The sequence below is a fragment of the Callorhinchus milii genome, unplaced genomic scaffold, assembly GCF_018977255.1.
Source record: "Callorhinchus milii isolate IMCB2004 unplaced genomic scaffold, IMCB_Cmil_1.0 Scaffold21, whole genome shotgun sequence".
Taxonomy (NCBI): domain Eukaryota; kingdom Metazoa; phylum Chordata; class Chondrichthyes; order Chimaeriformes; family Callorhinchidae; genus Callorhinchus; species Callorhinchus milii.
In genome coordinates this window covers 10,291,197-10,311,213 of record NW_024704762.1, presented here as the reverse complement: position 1 = coordinate 10,311,213, position 20,017 = coordinate 10,291,197, and the positions used below count along the sequence as shown (strand labels likewise).

At 47.8% G+C, this 20,017-nt stretch overlaps 1 protein-coding gene across 1 annotated transcript in view; it reads right to left on the bottom strand.

Moving 5' to 3' along the window:
• Positions 1 to 1,388: 1,388 nt before the first annotated feature.
• The window catches only part of LOC103189683 (nuclear receptor ROR-beta), a 19,284-nt gene continuing 655 nt past the window's right edge, over positions 1,389 to 20,017 (bottom strand). The window contains exons 2-10 of the mRNA XM_007910165.2: positions 9,015 to 9,100; positions 8,008 to 8,149; positions 7,054 to 7,461; positions 6,343 to 6,464; positions 5,540 to 5,672; positions 4,832 to 4,939; positions 4,373 to 4,483; positions 3,819 to 3,931; positions 1,389 to 3,554 (exon numbers count right to left, since the gene is read on the bottom strand). Coding sequence (XP_007908356.1) covers positions 3,393 to 3,554; positions 3,819 to 3,931; positions 4,373 to 4,483; positions 4,832 to 4,939; positions 5,540 to 5,672; positions 6,343 to 6,464; positions 7,054 to 7,461; positions 8,008 to 8,149; positions 9,015 to 9,100 — 1,385 coding nt within the window. The 3' untranslated portion in view covers positions 1,389 to 3,392. The remainder of the gene's footprint in view (positions 3,555 to 3,818; positions 3,932 to 4,372; positions 4,484 to 4,831; positions 4,940 to 5,539; positions 5,673 to 6,342; positions 6,465 to 7,053; positions 7,462 to 8,007; positions 8,150 to 9,014; positions 9,101 to 20,017) is intronic.

The following is a 20,017-nucleotide window of genomic DNA, read 5'->3' as shown; positions in this document are numbered from 1 at the left end:
ATTATTTAAGTTGGATGTTTTCAGTGGAAATCTCGCACCTCATCCTGCCGGATAGTTGTGGGGTGTTCCCCCACTAACAGCCAAAGCCAACACCAAAAAAAAGTGTTTGAATTCAGACTTGTCTCAAGGTTCTTCTCCAAATCCAATTGTCGTGCTGAAAAGCAAGGAATCCTCTCTGGAATTACATCATCAGGATGCCTCCTATTAGAGAAGAGGGTGCTCATTCCATTCCAAGAACAAGGACGTTGTCATGTGTGAATGGGATGCATGTCTGCCACAGCTGGAAACACATACGTGGAACTCTCAAGTCTGGTTTGGAAACTGTTCTGCAATGGGATGGGCTTCCCCAAGCCTCAGACGCCCAGCTGGCCAAAAAAAAATCAAAACCAGACTGGGATTTCCACACGCCCATGGAAATTTCTGTTGGTCTGAAAGGGAGGGCACATCTCTCCCGTGAGGGATAAATCCTGCTTACCTACTGCCCTATAAAGGCTACCCCACAACAGCCAGCTGCCCTCACAGTCTGGCAAGCTTTCAGAAGCAACCTCTGGATTATATTTTGGGAGGTTTTGCTAATGTGATTTGCTGCCTGGGAGGTATTCTCACCCTAGGGAGAACTGAATAGGCACTGCAGTGCAATTAGACGCAGTTTCACAAGAGGTTGCAGAAAGCAAGGTTATGATGATCTCCCTGGATTATTTCATGAAGGCAGATGGGTGTTGAACGTCAAAAATTGCACATGCCACACGGATGGATTGTCATGGTTTCCAAAAGCCACAGGACAGCCCAGGGACTCTGGCTTCTCCGTTTGCTCTGAGTGACGGACAAGTTTGCTGTATTTATCAAGAATGAGACGAGAAAAGACCTTCTGTTTTAAGTTACGCATCAGCCTTCGCTGTTTAAAACAAACTCCCAAAGAAACTGAAATTGATTTTCTTCCACACTCCCGGGATGAAATTGAGCAACAATGAAAGAAAAGATGCACAAATTCTGAAAAACTTCCTTACAGCCCGCAGAGTTGTCAACCAATCGCAACAGCACCACAAGCCACCTTGGAAGGGGCAAAGCGGAGGGATAGAGGAAAAGTGTTCCAGAATTTGAGAGCGTAATGGCTGAAAGCACATCTAAATACAGTTCTACACTTATACTGAATACAATTAAGTATGTCTAAATACCATTATAATCATTTTCCCACATTTTTCAGTTGTCGGTCAGTGCATTGTGTAAAAATCAAACATGGGGTAACAGGACTTTGTAAACACCCTGTATATTTATGTTGATAGTCAAGTGTAGTTCAAGATGTTTTATAGTGAGATGCTTTTAAGATATTGTGCACATCAACCGACAGATAATGAAGGGGACACCCAGGCCTTTGTTATTTTACCCAGTCTTCATAATATATAATTTTATTTTGTGGTTCATATACACATCCTTTACAATAATACATCTATATTCATTCATTATGTCACTTAACTCAACCTTCCATTAAATTGACAATATATTAAAATAAGATTTTTTGGGTCATTTGAAATCCAGACAAGGAGTTTATAAAAAAAATCTTTTCTGATCTTGCTCTGCATTTATACAATAGGTACTTTGTTCCCTCTTAAAAAAAAGAATGACAGTTATACAAGACAAACAAAAAATATAACTATGACAAAATGATAAACAACTTAACCAATATCCTTTCCAAAATTAAACGTACCCGGAAATGTAATTTCCATCGTATGAAATGAGCAACAAAAAGTTCAGTGTTTGCTTTTTAAGCTCTTTTTGGATGCTCATTACATTCACAAGAAGAATACACACAGTGTAAGTTTTTTTCAAATTTTTTTTCCCCCAAAAAAGTGTTGCTAGACACGAAGATCCATGACACAAACTGAGACATAGGGTACGGGAGTGGGGAGAGCTCTCTGACCTCCGCACCAACCCCCACTCCCCCCACACAAAATCAACAAAGACGAGGGATGAGACAGCAAAGGGCCAGCCTCCAAATGAATGATATCTATAAATGTCAAGTTTATATATCTTTTTATATATTTATTATTATTTAGAAAGTGGTTAAACCTGGAATTCAAAGAGCTGACTCAGCGGCAATATGCTTCCAGCTATCCTTCACATAGCAGGAAAGAGGAAAGAGGAATATTTCAGATTGTGTTGTTCCACCCTCTTGAAAGGCTACACTGGCCTTCAGGCTGTCGGTTGCTGGTAAAGCGCTGTGCAGAGAGATTGTCTTGGGAATGTTTTGTTTCACAAGCCTCTCCTGAAAGAACTGCTCCCTCCCATCTCCCTCTCCTCAGCCCCACAGGCTAATGGAAAGGCGTAAAACACAACAAATTCAGCTAATAACTTTCCCCCCCTTTGCTCTCGCTCAGGGTGGGTTTGTGTACAATAACCCCAGCACTGCCCTGACCACGATCAGCCAGTCATTTGGACCAGGGCTGGAGTCTGCCACCTTCCTGGCTGGAATGACTCACTGACCAAGTTACCTGACCATTTCCCCAGACAGTCACTGAAGCCCATTCAGACGTTGCTAATGTGTCTCTGGGCCATTTTAATAGAGAGCTGAGCGGACCGATTGCTATTGTGTTTGAGTAGCAGGCCACAGCCTCCAGGGAAACAATCAGGTCACTCGCTTTCTGAATCACATGAAGTTCTGAGCTCACTGCCTCCAGTTATACTTGACTGAGAGCATTTGAGATTGAGATCGACAGCCTAATGCATTCCCATCAGATGTTGCCAGCCACACACACAGGATGTTGTCCTCTCTGCAAGTCAAACATCCAAACCACATGTTCTTTGCGACTATTTTACGTATGTTCAAGCATGTTTGTAGCGCCATGTGGTGCTATGCATAAACAGCGAGATGTGTGAATCATTGTCATTGCGTGATGAAATTTTCCGTTCCTGTTACCTTACAGCGATTGAGAAATGCAGAGGGTGGATTTCCTATGTTTTAAAAAAAATGGTAAACGCACAGAGAGACAGTTCTTCAATGGGGTGGAGGATGGGTCAGTCTCTCGTATTAGACAATGACGAGAACCAGTGCCCATTCTCGTCAGTGCCCAGTGGCCCCCATGCCCCCTCACCCGCCCACAAGATGAACATTTCATGTTGACGAGCTGCACCAGCGCGATGGTTAGTTTTCCCTGTCCTGTCCTCAACGTGACTGAATCCCAATCGAGCCAAGGTATTCCAATCCCCCGTTAGGGTGGGCTCGGCGCGGAGTCAAGAGTCCGAGGATTTACTTACAAGAGTCCGAGTATTTACATTCTTTTGACTGTGACGGTGATGAGACCATGAGAGTGTGCAGCACATTCAGTCCAGCACTACCGCAGCTCGATGATGCAGTGTCAAACCCGCACTCTCTCACGTTGGCTTCGCTCGGTGGCTCAGGTGTGGCTGGAGTCTGTGTACTGCGTCTCTGTGCTGAACACCTCCCTGTACAGTGGGGGAAAGTTGTGCACTGTCTCTGGATGGAGCAACTTGAAAAGCTGTAACTTGTCCATGTGGAGGTTGCAGACAGACTTTAACATCGAGAGCTTGGACACCAGCTGATGAAGAACAACAGGCGGAGGTGAGATTGGTAATATGACTGACTTTTGGGTCGCTGGATCAACCGCACGCACGCACACACATACACACACACACAAACAGACACACGCGCGCACACTCACATGCACACACACGCAACAACATTTTATGGTGCCTCTCGTATCGCAGTGGCTGAGAGATTGGCCGGGGAAGCGGGTTTGTTTCCTCTTATTCCCTCCTGCGAGCGGCAGGTATTTAATGGCACAGACGACGAGCGTTTTTACCTTTGACAACTTGTCCTCGTCCAGGTGGGTTTTGTGGATAACCTGCTGCAGGGCCAGGTACACCTTGTCCTGAAGCTTCTTCACCTTCCTGGCCTCCGTCAGCCAGGCTCGGTCTGCAGAGAAACACACACACATCGTTACACACACACACACGCGCACGCACGCGCACTCTGAGACATCACTACACACGCGGTTTGTAGCCAGCATCATCCGCCCAATTGGAGTTGAGGTACAGATCAGCCATGATCTAATAGAATGGCGGAACAGACTCCAGGGGCTGAATGACCTCCTCCTGTTCCTATGTTTCCCAGTACAATAATTATTTACATTTATACAGCACCGGAGATGTGACCCTAAAACCCTGACCCATTCTCTCTCCCAGCAATGGTGCTGCTCAGTACAGCAAACAGTAGAACATCATTCACATCACAGCTGTTTGTGGGGACATCGCTGTTTTGTGGGCGAATTGGTTGTCGAGTTCGCCAACAAAACATGGTGCTGCTTATGTGATTAATCTTCATGATAACCTCTTGGTCCTCCTCTCTCAGGTTTACCTGGTGAGAGTAAAACACCGGCTGTGAACAACGCAATCTCTTCTTCCGTTAGCTGGAGACGACACAAGCTCTTGGCCAAGTCAAAGATGGCGATGGTCAGGTCATCACAGCCTGAGGGCAAAGCAAACTGTCAGCTCTCTCCACACAGCCCTCTCCCCCGGCAAAGACTCCTCCACCCGCAGAGAGGCCCCTCCCGTCCGCAGGGAGGCTCCTCCCACCCCCACCGGGGCCCCTCCCATCCTCACTGGGGGCCCTCCCACCCCGACAGAGCCCCCCTACCCCTACAGAGCCCCCCTATCCCTACAGAGCCCCTCCTAACCCTACAGAGCCCCTCCCACACCCATGAGTGCCCCTCCCACCCCCACCAAGGCCCCTCCCAGACCTCGAGACAGAGTTTCACCTGTCAGACCCTCCCTCCCCCCCACCACCCATCTTGCTGAGGTGTTAACCCAAACGTACCCAGTGATTTGAAGATCTGAGCACCTCCGTACTTCCCTTCAAAAAACAGGGTGTTGTTCAGAGGATTATACGCTCGGCACATCCGGACCAACAGGACCTCCAGGCAGCCTGGTCAGGGGGACAGCGACAGGCAGATGGAACGTTCCCCACGCCAATCCCAACACATGAGGATTGGGAATGAAAGATCCGAGCCAAGGTTCCCGATCGACATTCCACACGGGACAGGATTTCAGAGAGAAAACAAGAAAAACAAAGAGGAGATTCTGGTTAACAGCATGAAAGCACTTCACATTTTAAATAACATTCAACTGTCATAAACATGAGCCTTTTGCAAACAGTTCAGATCCACCTCAACTCTCACCAAAACCTTACTACCGGTTTCATCTCCTGAGCCCATCTGTGCCCGGTTCAAAGATAGTTTAAAGATCTCGCTGCTCTATTGGAAAAGAGAAAGGAATTCTCTCTCACTTTCCTGGCCAATAATTCCCACCAGATAAAATCGGTCGCTTGGTCCATGCCTGTGTGTGGGACCGGGCTGTGCACAAATTGGCTGCTGAATTGGCCTGCAAAACACAGTCACTACACGTGACAGGGATTACATATCAAGCGCTTTTATCCACTGACTAACTGCAGGGACCTTGACTTCGTAAAGGGCTGAGATGTTACCCAATGTGAAGGTGTATGTAGAGCTTTAACGTGAAGCCGAACCTGCTTTGAGGAGAATGATCTGGTCGTTCTGACACAGCTCCATGAACCCATTGATCCGTTTAGCGAACTCCACCACATACTGGATTGCGTTGGTGACCTGGCTGGCACACAGCTGCCACATGGCCTCACACGACTGTGGAGACATAGAAAGTACAGGACTGGTCAGGGCTGCACACCCACACTGCACCCCCGCACTGCACACAAGGCTTGAAAATCTCCAAGAGAGACAGTGACACCAATCTTCACAGGCGGAAGGATTTCTTCCAGCAAGATCACCTTACCCAAGGTGACGGCCAGAAAGATTACATTTAAATAGAATTAAATCGGAATAGGAAAGAGAGAACAGGAAACAAACCAGGAGGAACTTGTTTAAGCTCTCTGGGACTCTATCCTGCGTGAAGGGCGCTATATATAAATGCAAGTTGTTGTTATTTATGATTCCGTGGTCATTGCTAAACTGAGGTAATAAATGTTCACCCAAGATGTGGAGAATCTGTGTAATAACATTCAGAATAACTTTCCCAGATCTGCACACACCAGGGAGACAGGAATAGAGGGTCAGAGAGTGGATAATGGAAGTGAGAGAATAAACCCCGACACAGACTAGTTTGGCCGAGTGGCCTGTTTCTGTGCTTCTGTGCTGTAACGCGTTGTGTAATTCTACGCTGGGAATCGACAGGTATGAACAAATAAAGCCGGACCATGAAGAGAGACCGTCTGCGCAGATTAAACTTTGAGGCTTTTACGACTGTGTTTTTCTCTCCTTCATTACTGTGGTCTGTGTAAGAGGATTTGAACGTTACCTTATTCTGAAAGATCCTGATCTCCTCCTGTGAGTAGGGCTGCCAGGCGAGCTGCTTCAGCTCGTCTGTGGTGTACTGACAGGTCTCCAAATGCGACTCCACCACATTCTGTGCCACTCGGTCTGCACGGGAGAGAGGGAGCGAGAGAGAGGGAGTCACTGGGTTATTGAGCTGCTACACAGAATCCTGTAGTGTCATCGTTAGGACATTCGCCTCTCAAGGGAGAAGACTCGGGTTCCATTCCCAGGCGTAGTGGAACCGCAGGCAAGTTTGCTGACTCCACACGCCTCCAGCAGTGAGTAGGAACCTGGTTGTTAGTCGATTGGCGGATCACTCTTCGGGGGTAATAATCCCCCAATTAAAAATCTGTTTGTGGGACATTGATGTGCGCAATTGGCTGCCACTTTTTGCCCACAACTTACACAATCAATCCACTTTACAGTGAATCCTATGAAGCACTTTTGAGCTGGCTCAACAACTTGATAAGGCACTATGCCAAATGCAAGGATTATTATCGTTCATATTATTACAGAGTGAGAGAAAAACGGAGAGGCGGTGAGGGTATCGAGGTGAGAGGATGGGGAATGGGTGTGGTGTTAGGGATTTGCAAGCGAGGGCGAGGATCTGGAAGTGGATGCGCTGGGAGACGGGGAGGGGTGTGTGTTACCTGGTGGGGGGTTGGTGGGGAGAGGAGAGAGAGAGAGTACGTACCGATCTCCAGCATAGACACACCAGAGGTGGCCGACAGCTGACTGTTATCATAGGAGCAGAAGCTGGGCTGCAGAGTGATCTCGTAGACGGATTCCTGCTTTATGTGCTTCAGGCCATTGCCGTCAGTGCCCGACTGGTCAGGGGAGGTCTGGGCGGAGGCCGGGAGGTCAAAGTTATAGAAGCTGCTGCTCCCGTCGGGGGTCAGGGGAAAGTCAAAGAGCAGCCCGTCCGAGAAGCTGCTGATCTCGTCCAGGTCGGCTAAGCCACTGCTCACACTGTTACTGTAGACTCTGGTCAGGGCCTCAGGAGCCTCCTGGCTGCTCAGCTGCTCCTGGTGTTGCTGGTGTCTCTGCACCTCCGCGTACAGGCTGTCCCTCTGCTTCTTAGACATGCGGCCAAACTTGACGGCTGTGTGTGTGTGTTTGGGTGGGGGGGGTGGGCGGGGAGCGGGAGATGGGGAGGGGGCAGCAGGAAGGGGGAGAAGGTGGTGGGGTGGAGAAAAGCAACGTCAATAGTCTCGCCACCACTCACTCGGTCACCGTCTGTTCTCGCTTCAACACGGGACACGCTACCCCCACCGCGGCAGAGCCTCCGTCAACAACAGGCCCGTCTGCCACACTCTCCTCTTTGACCGCACCTTGGGTCATCCTCCCACCGTCCCTGCCTTCTACCCCTCTCGCTGATCCCAACCCCCAGCTCAAGTGCAAACCCTTCACTGTCCAGAGTCTTAGGACATCCTCCTGACATGAAAAGCGCTGTGGGAATGTAATTTGTTGTTGTCGCCTGTCCCCCGACACTGGACCCCAGGCTTGTGTTCTCTGCTCCTGGTGTAATCAATGACCGAGTCAGTCACATGCGATCTGGTCCCGTTTGATGGCGCTGAGGGTTTAAGCGTGTGTCTTGTGGGCCCGGCCAGGCGCAGTGGGGTGGGGGGGGCAGGCTGTGCTCTCTCACCATCGCGGGACATGCCGAGGGTCAGGCACTTCTGCAGCCGGCAGTACTGGCAGCGATTGCGGTTGGTGCGGTCGATCAGGCAGTTGCGTTGCCTGGGGCAGGAGTAGCTGGCGTTGTTCTGCTGACTCCTCCTGAAGAAACCCTAGGGGAGAGGGAGGGAGGGAGGGAGGGAGGGAAACTGCAGTTACACCTGGAACACGGGAGTCGTTTGAAAACCGTCACCCATTCCCCGGTGGGAATGTATTAATAATAACAATCCCTGTATTTTATACAGCGCCCAATCACGTCTTCCAGACGGGTTTAATTTAAAAACAGCCACAGATGTGGTTCTCGCGCCGCAGTGAGCGGACGGTGTCAGTAGGAGGCGCTCTACACCGGGTTTTATAGCGGTTCCCGATTGGTCGGGGGTGACGGAGCGATCTCAGAAACTTCAAAGATAAACGTCAGATGTCAAGTCATCAAAAACCCGATCGCTCCCGAATTGTACAAATCAATTTCACTTCATTACGCTATCAAAATACATCAAAATAACACAGCACAGACGTGCTTTGAGGACCCGTCTCGGTGGAGGTTTAACCACAAAGACTGGAATGAGCTCAAAGCCTCTGTCGATGGTTACATAAAACAAGGCCAAGCCTTACACAAGTGTCCTCATCAGGAGACCTCAGCAGAAGCCGGGGATAAGGGAGTGGGGAAGAGGAGAGGAGAGATGAACTTCAGGAGGACTTGTCTTCAGTCCTTCACCAACGCCTCTGAACAATATCTTCTCCCTCTCTCTGGGACTGCATTCCCTCAAAAGCTGGGCCAGAAGGGGAACCAACACCATGGTATTTCCCATCTCGGTCACAGTCACACTGAGGATAATCCCAGGCCAGACCATGGGAACATTTATCTCACATGGCTCCATGCTCTGGGCTGGTCTCAAGCGAAAGAGAAATAGACTGAAATTAAAGCACAGATTGAAGCGAAGAGGAAATGCTTCTTTGCTCCTCTGCTCTTTCACTTACTTTGCAACCTTCACAAGTGATGACTCCATAGTGGATCCCTGAGGACTTGTCTCCACAGATTTTGCAAGGAATGACTTCTATTTGGGCTGAAACAAGAGAAACAAAGCACTGATTATAGACACCGATATCAAAATCCAACGGGTATTCCCATTTGCTACACTCAGGCTCCGGGAAAAGTAAACACTAAAGACAGACAATCTTCCTTTAATCCAAATATAGACTGGAAAAAATCAGCGAAGTAGCGGATCCAACCAGCAGAGAGTGACTGGAACCCACAAAGCTTGGCTAAGACTAGACCTTCTTGTCCCAGGCATGGGATCTGTAGTGTGTACAATTACCGTGGCTTGTTTGTTCACTTTACAGAACCTTTCAAACATTCTAGTAAAGAGCGCTTTGTGCTGAGTACAAACATGTCTTGTAGGTCACTGAGGCAATGTGTGACACACACAGTAACACGCCCTCGACCCCTGTACTTCCTACGCTGGTTCTGCATTCTCACCAGCCTGTACGCATGTAAACTAAACCCATTACATAACAAAATCACAATCTCCTCGCTCACAAGAGCTTAACCTCTGTCGAACGCCGAGTGGTGAAACTAACTGCAAACTTCTGCTCCCTGTGATCAACCATCACGAGACATGTTACAGCGACACTGACGCACTGAAGGAGTTAAGAAGACTTGTTCTCCCCCGCTCCCTCTCCGCCGCCCGACCCCACCGCACAGAGGACGTCAGCTGGCAAACACACAGTCACTCCACTTTACATTATAGCCTGTGAAGCGCCTTGAGATGTCTCAACGAGGTGATATTAATATATGAAGCTGTAACAGCCCCAGAACGGCTGACTGCAGGTCGTGTCCCAGCAATGAGTAACTTTCTCTCCACACATCACCTGGTGTGAGCGTCACTGAGACAGTCAGTACGCTGGGAATTCTGCTTCCAATAGAAAATGGATTTCAAATCAACAACAACAACTTGTACTTATGTCGCGGCCTTCACGTCCAGTAGTGTCTTGGAGCCCTTAACAGTGATGAAGCGCGATGCTGAGCCGGGGGGAGGGAAAGAGAGAGGTGACCGTAGTCAAGATGGGGAAGGAGGATGCTCACTATTAAATCCATGTGGATTGACATCAGTAACAGCATTAACATGGAGAGTGAATGTCTGAAAGCTCACTCATCTCCTCCAGAATATTGCTGCAGTTTACAAGCTGCCTTGGTGGAGCTTTAGAGGGTATTACAGGAAACGCTAAGCCATCTTTACTGAGATCAGGTCAGACACAGGATCGACCTCAGCACTTGGACACATATTATTCTCTATGCCATTGCGGCCATCGTTACACACACGCACACACACACACACACACACGCAAACATACATACACACGGCAGGAATACTGCTGGAAAAAATTCCTCTACAGAAAAGTGATAACGCGTGAGTAACAATTACTTCCAACAGTAATTATTTGGTGAGTAACAATATAAGTGCACACTCAGTGTAAACACCTGTTAGGCACAGGTTGGCAAGAGCCTTAGATCTTAAGCATAGTGCTGGGTTTCCAGATGTGTCAGACACACGACTGGCCAAAATAACTCACCGTAAACAGGAGTAACTCTCTGGGTTACTGTAGTACACGCACTGTATAACACAAGAAGCAGCCTTCATTGTAACAAACGTTCGCACTATTACATTTAAATCATTCGAATTTCCTTTTCAATGTACGAGCATTAAACCGCTCTCCTGACACTCACTGCACAGTGGGCGCAGGATTTATACTAATAGGATATAAACGGAGCTCTCCATTCAGTTCAATCCCCATCGCTCAGCTACCAAGGCACAGGCACCACCACCATCACCACCACAACAACTTGCATTGCTGTAGTTCCCTGAAGGTGGAGTAGCGACCTGGAGCACAGACACATCCACAAACGTTGCAGCGATGGGGAACCGAGTCCTGGCTGATGTTCTCTCCCCAAGACTGATAGTTGGGCCCCGTCCCATATTACAACAACAACAACAAAATTACATTTGATTATATAGGGAAAGGCTTCCACCTATTGCTAGCCTTCCAGACCATTTGGTCTGAGAAACGTCGAAAAAGGCGCAGAAATGTGGACGACGTTTCAATGAGGTCTTCATTTTGGAAGCCGCCTTTCGCTGTTTCTTAAGACAGAAATGAAGAACAAATTGGAGACTTTTCCAATAATTTGTTGTTGTTTTTTTCAAAAAAAAATAAAATAAAAACGGTTTGTCCGGCTGAGACCGTGTAGAATGTCAGGGTCTCTGGTTTCCTGTAGAAAAATGGCAGACATCGACAAGGCTGTCAATATGAAAGTGTTTTGTTTGTTACCCACATTATGTAAGACAGACTAATGGCAGGGCAGCTTGGCTCACACCACACTGCAAAACTAGTCAACTAATAATAATAATAATCCTTGCAGTTGATACAGCGCCTTATCACGTCTTCGAGGCGCCTCAAAGGGCTTCACAAGAAGTTATACTGCAAAGCGAATTCATTGTATATTTTTGGGGCCAAAACTAGAGTTAAAGCAGCACGTTACTCTGTGAAACAAGAGCTCCCGTCACCTTTTTTTTTAAAAAACAGAAACCAGGATTACTGTCGGCCGGCCAGCCGGTTACCGTTTGCGCGCTCAGAGCCCATTTTCCTCAGAAGACGAGGATATGAGGAAATGTGTATCCCGAGAGAGCGAGAGAGCGAAATTTACATTCACTGCAACCAAAAAAAACACAAAGTTGCCCGGACTCACATGCGTTCATCACTGGAGGAAACAGTGCAGTAACAAGGCATTGGTGGTTCTCTATTGTTTCTGACAACCTCTCACCTTCCTTGATGAGCAGAACCGCAGTGCGATTACAAAAGTGCTGTGGTAAGCGCTTCCTTCAACATATCAACAAAGTTGCAGTCAAATTAATAAACCTCTTTGCTGGCTCGGATACACAGACCACAGCCCTGTCGCTTTGAAGTAATTTCACTGTTACACAAGTTGGAAGTGCTGACAGTCCTCTCCCTTCAGCCCTAGAGCCTGAGCTTCAATTTGGCCCATTCTGGTCAGGTCAATGATTCCCTCTCCATGCAGCGTAAGGAGGAATTGTCGGGCTCTATTCTCCCCTCCCCCTCCCCCACCCTCCTCCCGAGGAGAAGAGAGCGAGAAAGAGAGAGAAAAAAAATGATTGGGTTGAAATTGGGAATGTCGCTGAGCGTGACTGCAGGGAAGACCGATGTAGAACATGGAGTCATTAAGGTGCAGCGCTGGAGGAGGAAAGGGAGATTTAATCTGAATTTCACCCTAGTTCTGCAAAGTGAAATGTGAAACCGTGTTTCATTACCCAGAACTGAGAGCCGTCAATTCTTCTAAAAACTCAACCACTTACGTGGCTCAGTGAGAGGCTGAATGAATCATTAAAGGGATCTATACCTGCAGAACTCGCTGTAACTCAAGAGTAAATTGGCCATTCATCCTCGTGGCTGTTTGTGGGACGTCGCTGTGTGCTAAACGGTTGTCACGACAATTTGAGATGTTTGAGATGCTGAGTTTTCTCTTACTAGTGAATATTTCTCTTTTCCAGGTCTGCGAAGAAACCGCACCCAGCCAGTCGCCTCTCGAGCAGAACCAGAAAGACATCACTCGACTTACGAGAATATCCTTCAAGGACACAATGTACAATTACTGAGCCTTTCCTTGAATACACGACTCTCTCACCCCCGCTCACACTCACTCACTTGCTCACTAAAAAGATGGCCAAAGCCTTGAGAGACGCTCGCTCATTCCATCGCCAGACCCTGAATCCAATTCGTTACGTTTGGAATTTGGAAAAGTCATGAGGAACTGAAGCAATCAAAGCAAGACAGTGGCCTAACGTGTGTTACAGCCACAGCACACGGCACTGCAGGAACCCACGGCACTGCAGGAACCCACGGCACTGCAGGAACCCACGGCACTGCAGGAACCCACGGCACTGCAGGAACCCACGGCACTGCAGGAACCCACGGCACTGCAGGAACCCACGGCACTGCAGGAACCCACGGCACTGCAGGAACCCACGGCACTGCAGTAACCCACGGCACTGCAGGAACCCACGGCACTGCAGGAACCCACGGCACTGCAGGAACCCACGGCACGCAGCGCTGCAGGACCTCAATGAATAAAGTTGGTTGATAAAAAAGTTGAAAATAAGGTTGAAAAATTAATGCTGTTTTGTTGAGAAACAAAGGAATAAACTTGTATTTTAAGAGCAAAACGCCACTGACTGTGAGGGTGGCTTTCGCTCCATGTCAGGCTCTCTGAATGTAATTGATGAGAAAAGCAATTCCCAGAAGGCAGCAAACTCTCAGGAGCTAACGGACTCAGAACCTCACTCTGTGTAAACCTGTCAGAGAAAGTCTCGTCTCAATCGCAGTTTGCAGCTGGAGCAGAGGGTGATCACAGTATAACTGCCCCAGTGGGGCTGCTCAGACTTCAGGGTTCACTGCTAGAGAGAGAGAGGCGCTTGATTCACCGTGCTTTGTTTAACCAGGAAACTACCATGTCCTGTGAGAACCAATGGGCACTGACCTGGGCTGGGGTGTGTTCGGCTGGGATCACACAGGCCATTAGGAGGGAAATGGAATGTGTAGCCAGATGTTCGCTGTTATATAAGGACTTGCCAGAGGCTGTGCTGTTACAGTGTGGACCGAGATAGAGATATGCAGTGCTGTGGAACCGTGTGCTCTCGTTTTCAAGTCTAAGAATCCCTTCGAACCAATAAATAAATTGGTCGCTCAATCCACGACTGTGTGTGGGGCACTGCTGTGCGCAATTGGCTGCCGCGTTTCGCCCACAAAACATACAGTCAATTCAAATCTCGACCCTTCGCTTGCCTCCTTCAAGGTCCATCTCAAGACCTTCCTCTTCGACCGTACCTTTGGTCATGGGGTGTGTCAGCCTGGCTCAGTTGGTAGCTGTGACTGAGACAGGCTTCGCAGGGGGAGGCATTGTGTTAAACCATCTCGTTTCCGAAGAGAGTTTGACCTCATCTGAGACCATCTCAAAGGCGCTCTACAAATGTAATTCTGTATTGTATTGTATCGGGACCTGTCTGAGATGTGAATAAGTGTTTTTTGCCCAGATTAAGCCTGAGTGGCTGTGAGTCTGATTTGTGCTATTGCACAACACAGGTATTCCCGTTGAGCTGCGGAAACTCTTTTCTGGAGCTCTGGAGGTAGAGCAGAGCAGAGATACCAGAGATGGAAGTGACATCTACCTGGTTATCAGGAGGAGATCTTGTTTGTACGACTCAGGTTGAGAAATACTGGCAATCAGGCAACTCAAATCAACACTAATACTGTGTTGAAATTGCCTATAAATTTTCAGAGAATCGCCTTTTGCTGGACTTGATCTTAAATCGGGCAACAGGATAACTTTAAACTTAACTTCACCTCCCACTGTTGACGCAAAGCCTCGGTGGGATACATGGAATCTCAGCTGGAGATTCTCACGAGGAAAGTAAAGTGGAGCTGATTGACATTTTGGGGGCAGGATACCTGAAACCAGGTGCCCTTTTCACAGGGTGAGGGAGTGTGTTTGACAGACCAAGATGAAGTGAGATAGCGATATTGTTAGCATGGAGAAAGAGCAGACGGTAACATTGCAGTTTCACTTCACACCTTTCACAGGTTCAGTTGCATTTCTCACCGTCTGCGAAAGAGAGAGAGAGAATGCCTCAGCGCAGAGCGCCACAGCCTTGCCTAGATCGATTGGCAGATAAAGCGCAATTTGCTACTTGGGCAAAAGTTTATAAACCCTGTGTGTTACGGAGTGGTGTTTGTGTGTATGTGTGTGTGTGTGTGGTGTGTGTGTGTGACATTGACCCGACTGTTGTGCTGGGATCAATTTGAGTTGCAAAAGCTGTGGTTGGGTTCACAGGTTGAGTTGGGGCTCGAGACTGGTTGACAAGTGACTGTGTGACGTGTACATTCTGTACTATTACACAACACAGAGGAAAGGATTGAGATGTGGAGGAAAGCTCCACATTGCCGCTCGTTCACACCACGTTAACCCCAGACAGTCAGCGTCAATGGGACAAACCAACCGACGGGAGTTGTGAAAGTCTCCAATGGAGTAATGTTTAAGGCCTTTGTTTTGTTCATTAACATGGCAAGTTCAATAGTAGCTTCCAAAAGGCAATTGGATAGGTACTTGCAAAGGAAAAATGGGCAGTACTGGGTAAGGTAAGGGCAGGGGAGTGGGACTAGTTGTTAGCGCTTTCAAAGAGCTGTCACAGGCTCGATGGGCTGAATGGCCTCCTTCTGTACTGTAAGGTTCTACGAACAATGGGATGTGAAACTCCGTAAACTGTAGTCTTTTGCTCACTCGCTCCCTCTTTCTCTCTGCCCCTTTGCTGAGTAACCGGTTTCAGGTTTTTCCTGATAATAATAATCTTTGCTTTTGATGTAGTGCTTTTCATATCTTCGAGACATCTCAAAGCCCTTCACAGAGTATACTGTAAAGTGAATTGATTGTATATTTTGTGGGCGAAATGCAGCAGCCAATTGCGCACAGCAGTGTCCCACAAACAGTCGTGGTTGGAAGTGAACAATTGTTTTTCTTTCATGAGGGATTATTATCAGGCGTGTGGAGTAAGGAAACTTGCCCAAGGTTTCACCCTGACGGGAATCGAACCCAGGTCTCTCGCTTGCAAAGCGAGTGCTCTAACCACTGAGCTACAGGACTCCTAGTTTGTTGTAAATCCAATTTTCATTCCTCTCCATTCACGTCATGTCCTCCGTCGCTTCTTTACTTTTGCTTTAGTCGTGTGGAAGTGATGGCCTGGGCTTACCTTATCTTGCATTTGATTTACTTCAGAAAGCTTTCCTCCCCCACCCACCCACCCACCCACCCACTCACCCACCAACTACCAACGATCTTCTTTCAGGATAAAGGTTTTGTTTGTGTGTGCGTGTCCCTTGTCTGTCTGTGGTGTGTGTGTCTGTATGTGAAGGGTATTCTTTTCCTGCGCAGTATATATTTTTAGAATTCTTTCTTTGAATTCACACCGTCTCAAACAAGCAGATTGTCTTGACGTTTGGGGAGATTTTATTTTACTAAAGTGCTGCTCCATTTGCTGACGACGACCTTTAGCTGTGACATGGGGTGAACTCTGTGGAAAGGTGAACAATGATTAATAACGATAAGCCGGCAGAACAGGGGCAGTTTCTGTGAATCGGGCAAATTCACAAGAGGTTTCTTTTCACCCAGATCGGGTTGATCTTTTAAACTGTCTGGAGGAGAGGTCAGCAATCTAGCACGCCACCCTGCGTGGGAGTCGCTATACAAATACCAGTTGTTGTTGTTGTACACAGTCCACAAACAATGCGCTGAATGGCCCCATTCTGTGTCCCTCTGGTTCCCCATCACTGTGTTCACTTTCCACAAGAGGACAGGTTTCTTCTCTGTCTTTTAAAAGTAAAAGCCGTAGAGAGATGCTTCTGTTTCTATAACCGCCCCCCACGGCCCTCCCACCCACTCTCACGCGCACACGCACATGGTCTTTAAACCTGACATTAATAGTCGTCGGCTCGGGTGATAGTACAGGATAATCATAGGGTGAAAGTTAATTTCAAACGTTGCTCTGATCGAATGAGTATTGATTTGGTAAAAAATGCTGTAATACCCTGTGTGAGTGCAGTGTATTGCCTTTTGTAACGGGCGCCCGTTTGATCCACTCCTAATTGCTTTACATGTATTTCGCTGCTTATCTGCTGAACTAGGAACTTTCTATCGATCTGTTGGTGAGCCGGGAATCCTGGCTTGTGATCAGGGAATGATAAAGGCTGACACTCTGTCCTTGCAGGGTGTTTGTCCTTGGGTCCAGAATTGGTGTTTAGTGCCACCAAGCGTTCACTGGTCGATTTACACCATCATAATAATAATAATAATAATCCTTGCATTTGATCGCGTTGTTGAGACATCTCAACGCGCTTCACAGGATACACTGTAAACTCGATTAACTGTGTATTTTGTGGGTGAAACAGACACACTGAAAGGACCCAAGTCACAATAATCCTTTCATTTGATACAGCACCAGCCGTATATCACTTTGTCAAAATGTCTCAAACGCTTTACAGGATTTCGCTGCAGAGTGTAGTGACTGTGTGTTTTGCTTCATTGCCCTCTTCTTGAGAGAGACTGCAGGGGTGGCCGACATAGAACATGGAAGCATTAAGGTGCAGCCTTAAAGCAACTGAATTAAGACTTCCGATTGAATTGAAGAATTTTCCACCGTTCTGCAAATTCGAAGACTGACATGTTCTCAGGGCTGAGCCCAAGCCGGGGGGTGTGGGGGGTGTGGGGGTGGTGGTGGGGTGGGGGGGGAGGGGGTGTTAGCCTGCGGTGTCATTATCACAAAGGAAAGGCAGGACAGTCACAGGGCTCTGAGCACCTCGCTTGTGGCTGCGTGTCTGAGGGGACGAGCAGGCGAGTTGACATTTTGAAGATGTGAAACACATCCTCTGGCACTGAGCTCTGACACGGGCTGTGTGGTTTGTGTGAGCGCCAGGCTCCCCGCTTCACTCACTGTGCCAGGTGCCGGGTGTTTATCTCTCTGGTTTGTGGCTGCGGCCTGCAACGGTTTCGCATCCACAAACGTTGCAGCGATGGGGAACCGAGTCCTGGCTGATGTTCTCTCCCCAAGACTGATAGTTGGGCCCCGTCCCATATTACAACAACAACAACAAAATTACATTTGTTATATAGGGAAAGGCTTCCACCTATTGCTAGCCTTCCAGACCATTTGGTCTGAGAAACGTCGAAAAAGGCGCAGAAATGTGGACACGTTTCAATGAGGTCTTCATTTTGGAAGCCGCCTTTCGCGTTTCTTAAGACAGAAATGAAGAACAAATTGGAGACTTTTCCAATAATTTGTTGTTGTTTTTTTCAAAAAAAAATAAAATAAAAACGGTTTGTCCGGCTGAGACCGTGTAGAATGTCAGGGTCTCTGGTTTCCTGTAGAAAAATGGCAGACATCGACAAGGCTGTCAATATGAAAGTGTTTTGTTTGTTACCCACATTATGTAAGACAGACTAATGGCAGGGCAGCTTGGCTCACACCACACTGCAAAACTAGTCAACTAATAATAATAATAATCCTTGCAGTTGATACAGCGCCTTATCACGTCTTCGAGGCGCCTCAAAGGGCTTCACAAGAAGTTATACTGCAAAGCGAATTCATTGTATATTTTTGGGGCCAAAACTAGAGTTAAAGCAGCACGTTACTCTGTGAAACAAGAGCTCCCGTCACCTTTTTTTTTAAAAAACAGAAACCAGGATTACTGTCGGCCGGCCAGCCGGTTACCGTTTGCGCGCTCAGAGCCCATTTTCCTCAGAAGACGAGGATATGAGGAAATGTGTATCCCGAGAGAGCGAGAGAGCGAAATTTACATTCACTGCAACCAAAAAAAACACAAAGTTGCCCGGACTCACATGCGTTCATCACTGGAGGAAACAGTGCAGTAACAAGGCATTGGTGGTTCTCTATTGTTTCTGACAACCTCTCACCTTCCTTGATGAGCAGAACCGCAGTGCGATTACAAAAGTGCTGTGGTAAGCGCTTCCTTCAACATATCAACAAAGTTGCAGTCAAATTAATAAACCTCTTTGCTGGCTCGGATACACAGACCACAGCCCTGTCGCTTTGAAGTAATTTCACTGTTACACAAGTTGGAAGTGCTGACAGTCCTCTCCCTTCAGCCCTAGAGCCTGAGCTTCAATTTGGCCCATTCTGGTCAGGTCAATGATTCCCTCTCCATGCAGCGTAAGGAGGAATTGTCGGGTGGCTCTATTCTCCCCTCCCCCTCCCCCACCCCTACCCTCCTCCCGAGGAGACGAGAGCGAGAAAGAGAGAGAAAAAAAATGATTGGCCTTGAAATTGGGAATGTCGCTGAGCGTGACTGCAGGGAAGACCGATGTAGAACATGGAGTCATTAAGGTGCAGCGCTGGAGGAGGAAAGGGAGATTTAATCTGAATTTCACCCTAGTTCTGCAAAGTGAAATGTGAAACCGTGTTTCATTACCCAGAACTGAGAGCCGTCAATTCTTCTAAAAACTCAACCACTTACGTGGCTCAGTGAGAGGCTGAATGAATCATTAAAGGGATCTATACCTGCAGAACTCGTTGTAACTCAAGAGTAAATTGGCCATTCATCCTCGTGGCTGTTTGTGGGACGTCGCTGTGTGCTAAACGGTTGTCACGACAATTTGAGATGTTTGAGATGCTGAGTTTTCTCTTACTAGTGAATATTTCTCTTTTCCAGGTCTGCGAAGAAACCGCACCCAGCCAGTCGCCTCTCGAGCAGAACCAGAAAGACATCACTCGACTTACGAGAATATCCTTCAAGGACACAATGTACAATTACTGAGCCTTTCCTTGAATACACGACTCTCTCACCCCCGCTCACACTCACTCACTTGCTCACTAAAAAGATGGCCAAAGCCTTGAGAGACTCTCGCTCATTCCATCGCCAGACCCTGAATCCAATTCGTTACGTTTGGAATTTGGAAAAGTCATGAGGAACTGAAGCAATCAAAGCAAGACAGTGGCCTAACGTGTGTTACAGCCACAGCACGGCACTGCAGGAACCCACGGCACTGCAGGAAACGGCACTGCAGGAACCCACGGCACTGCAGGAACCCACGGCACTGCAGGAACCACGGCACTGCAGGAAACGCACTGCAGGAACCCACGGCACTGCAGGAACCCACGGCACTGCAGGAACCCACGGCACTGCAGGAACCCACGGCACTGCAGGAACCCACGGCACGCAGCGCTGCAGGACCTCAATGAATAAAGTTGGTTGATAAAAAAGTTGAAAATAAGGTTGAAAAATTAATGCTGTTTTGTTGAGAAACAAAGGAATAAACTTGTATTTTAAGAGCAAAACGCCACTGACTGTGAGGGTGGCTTTCGCTCCATGTCAGGCTCTCTGAATGTAATTGATGAGAAAAGCAATTC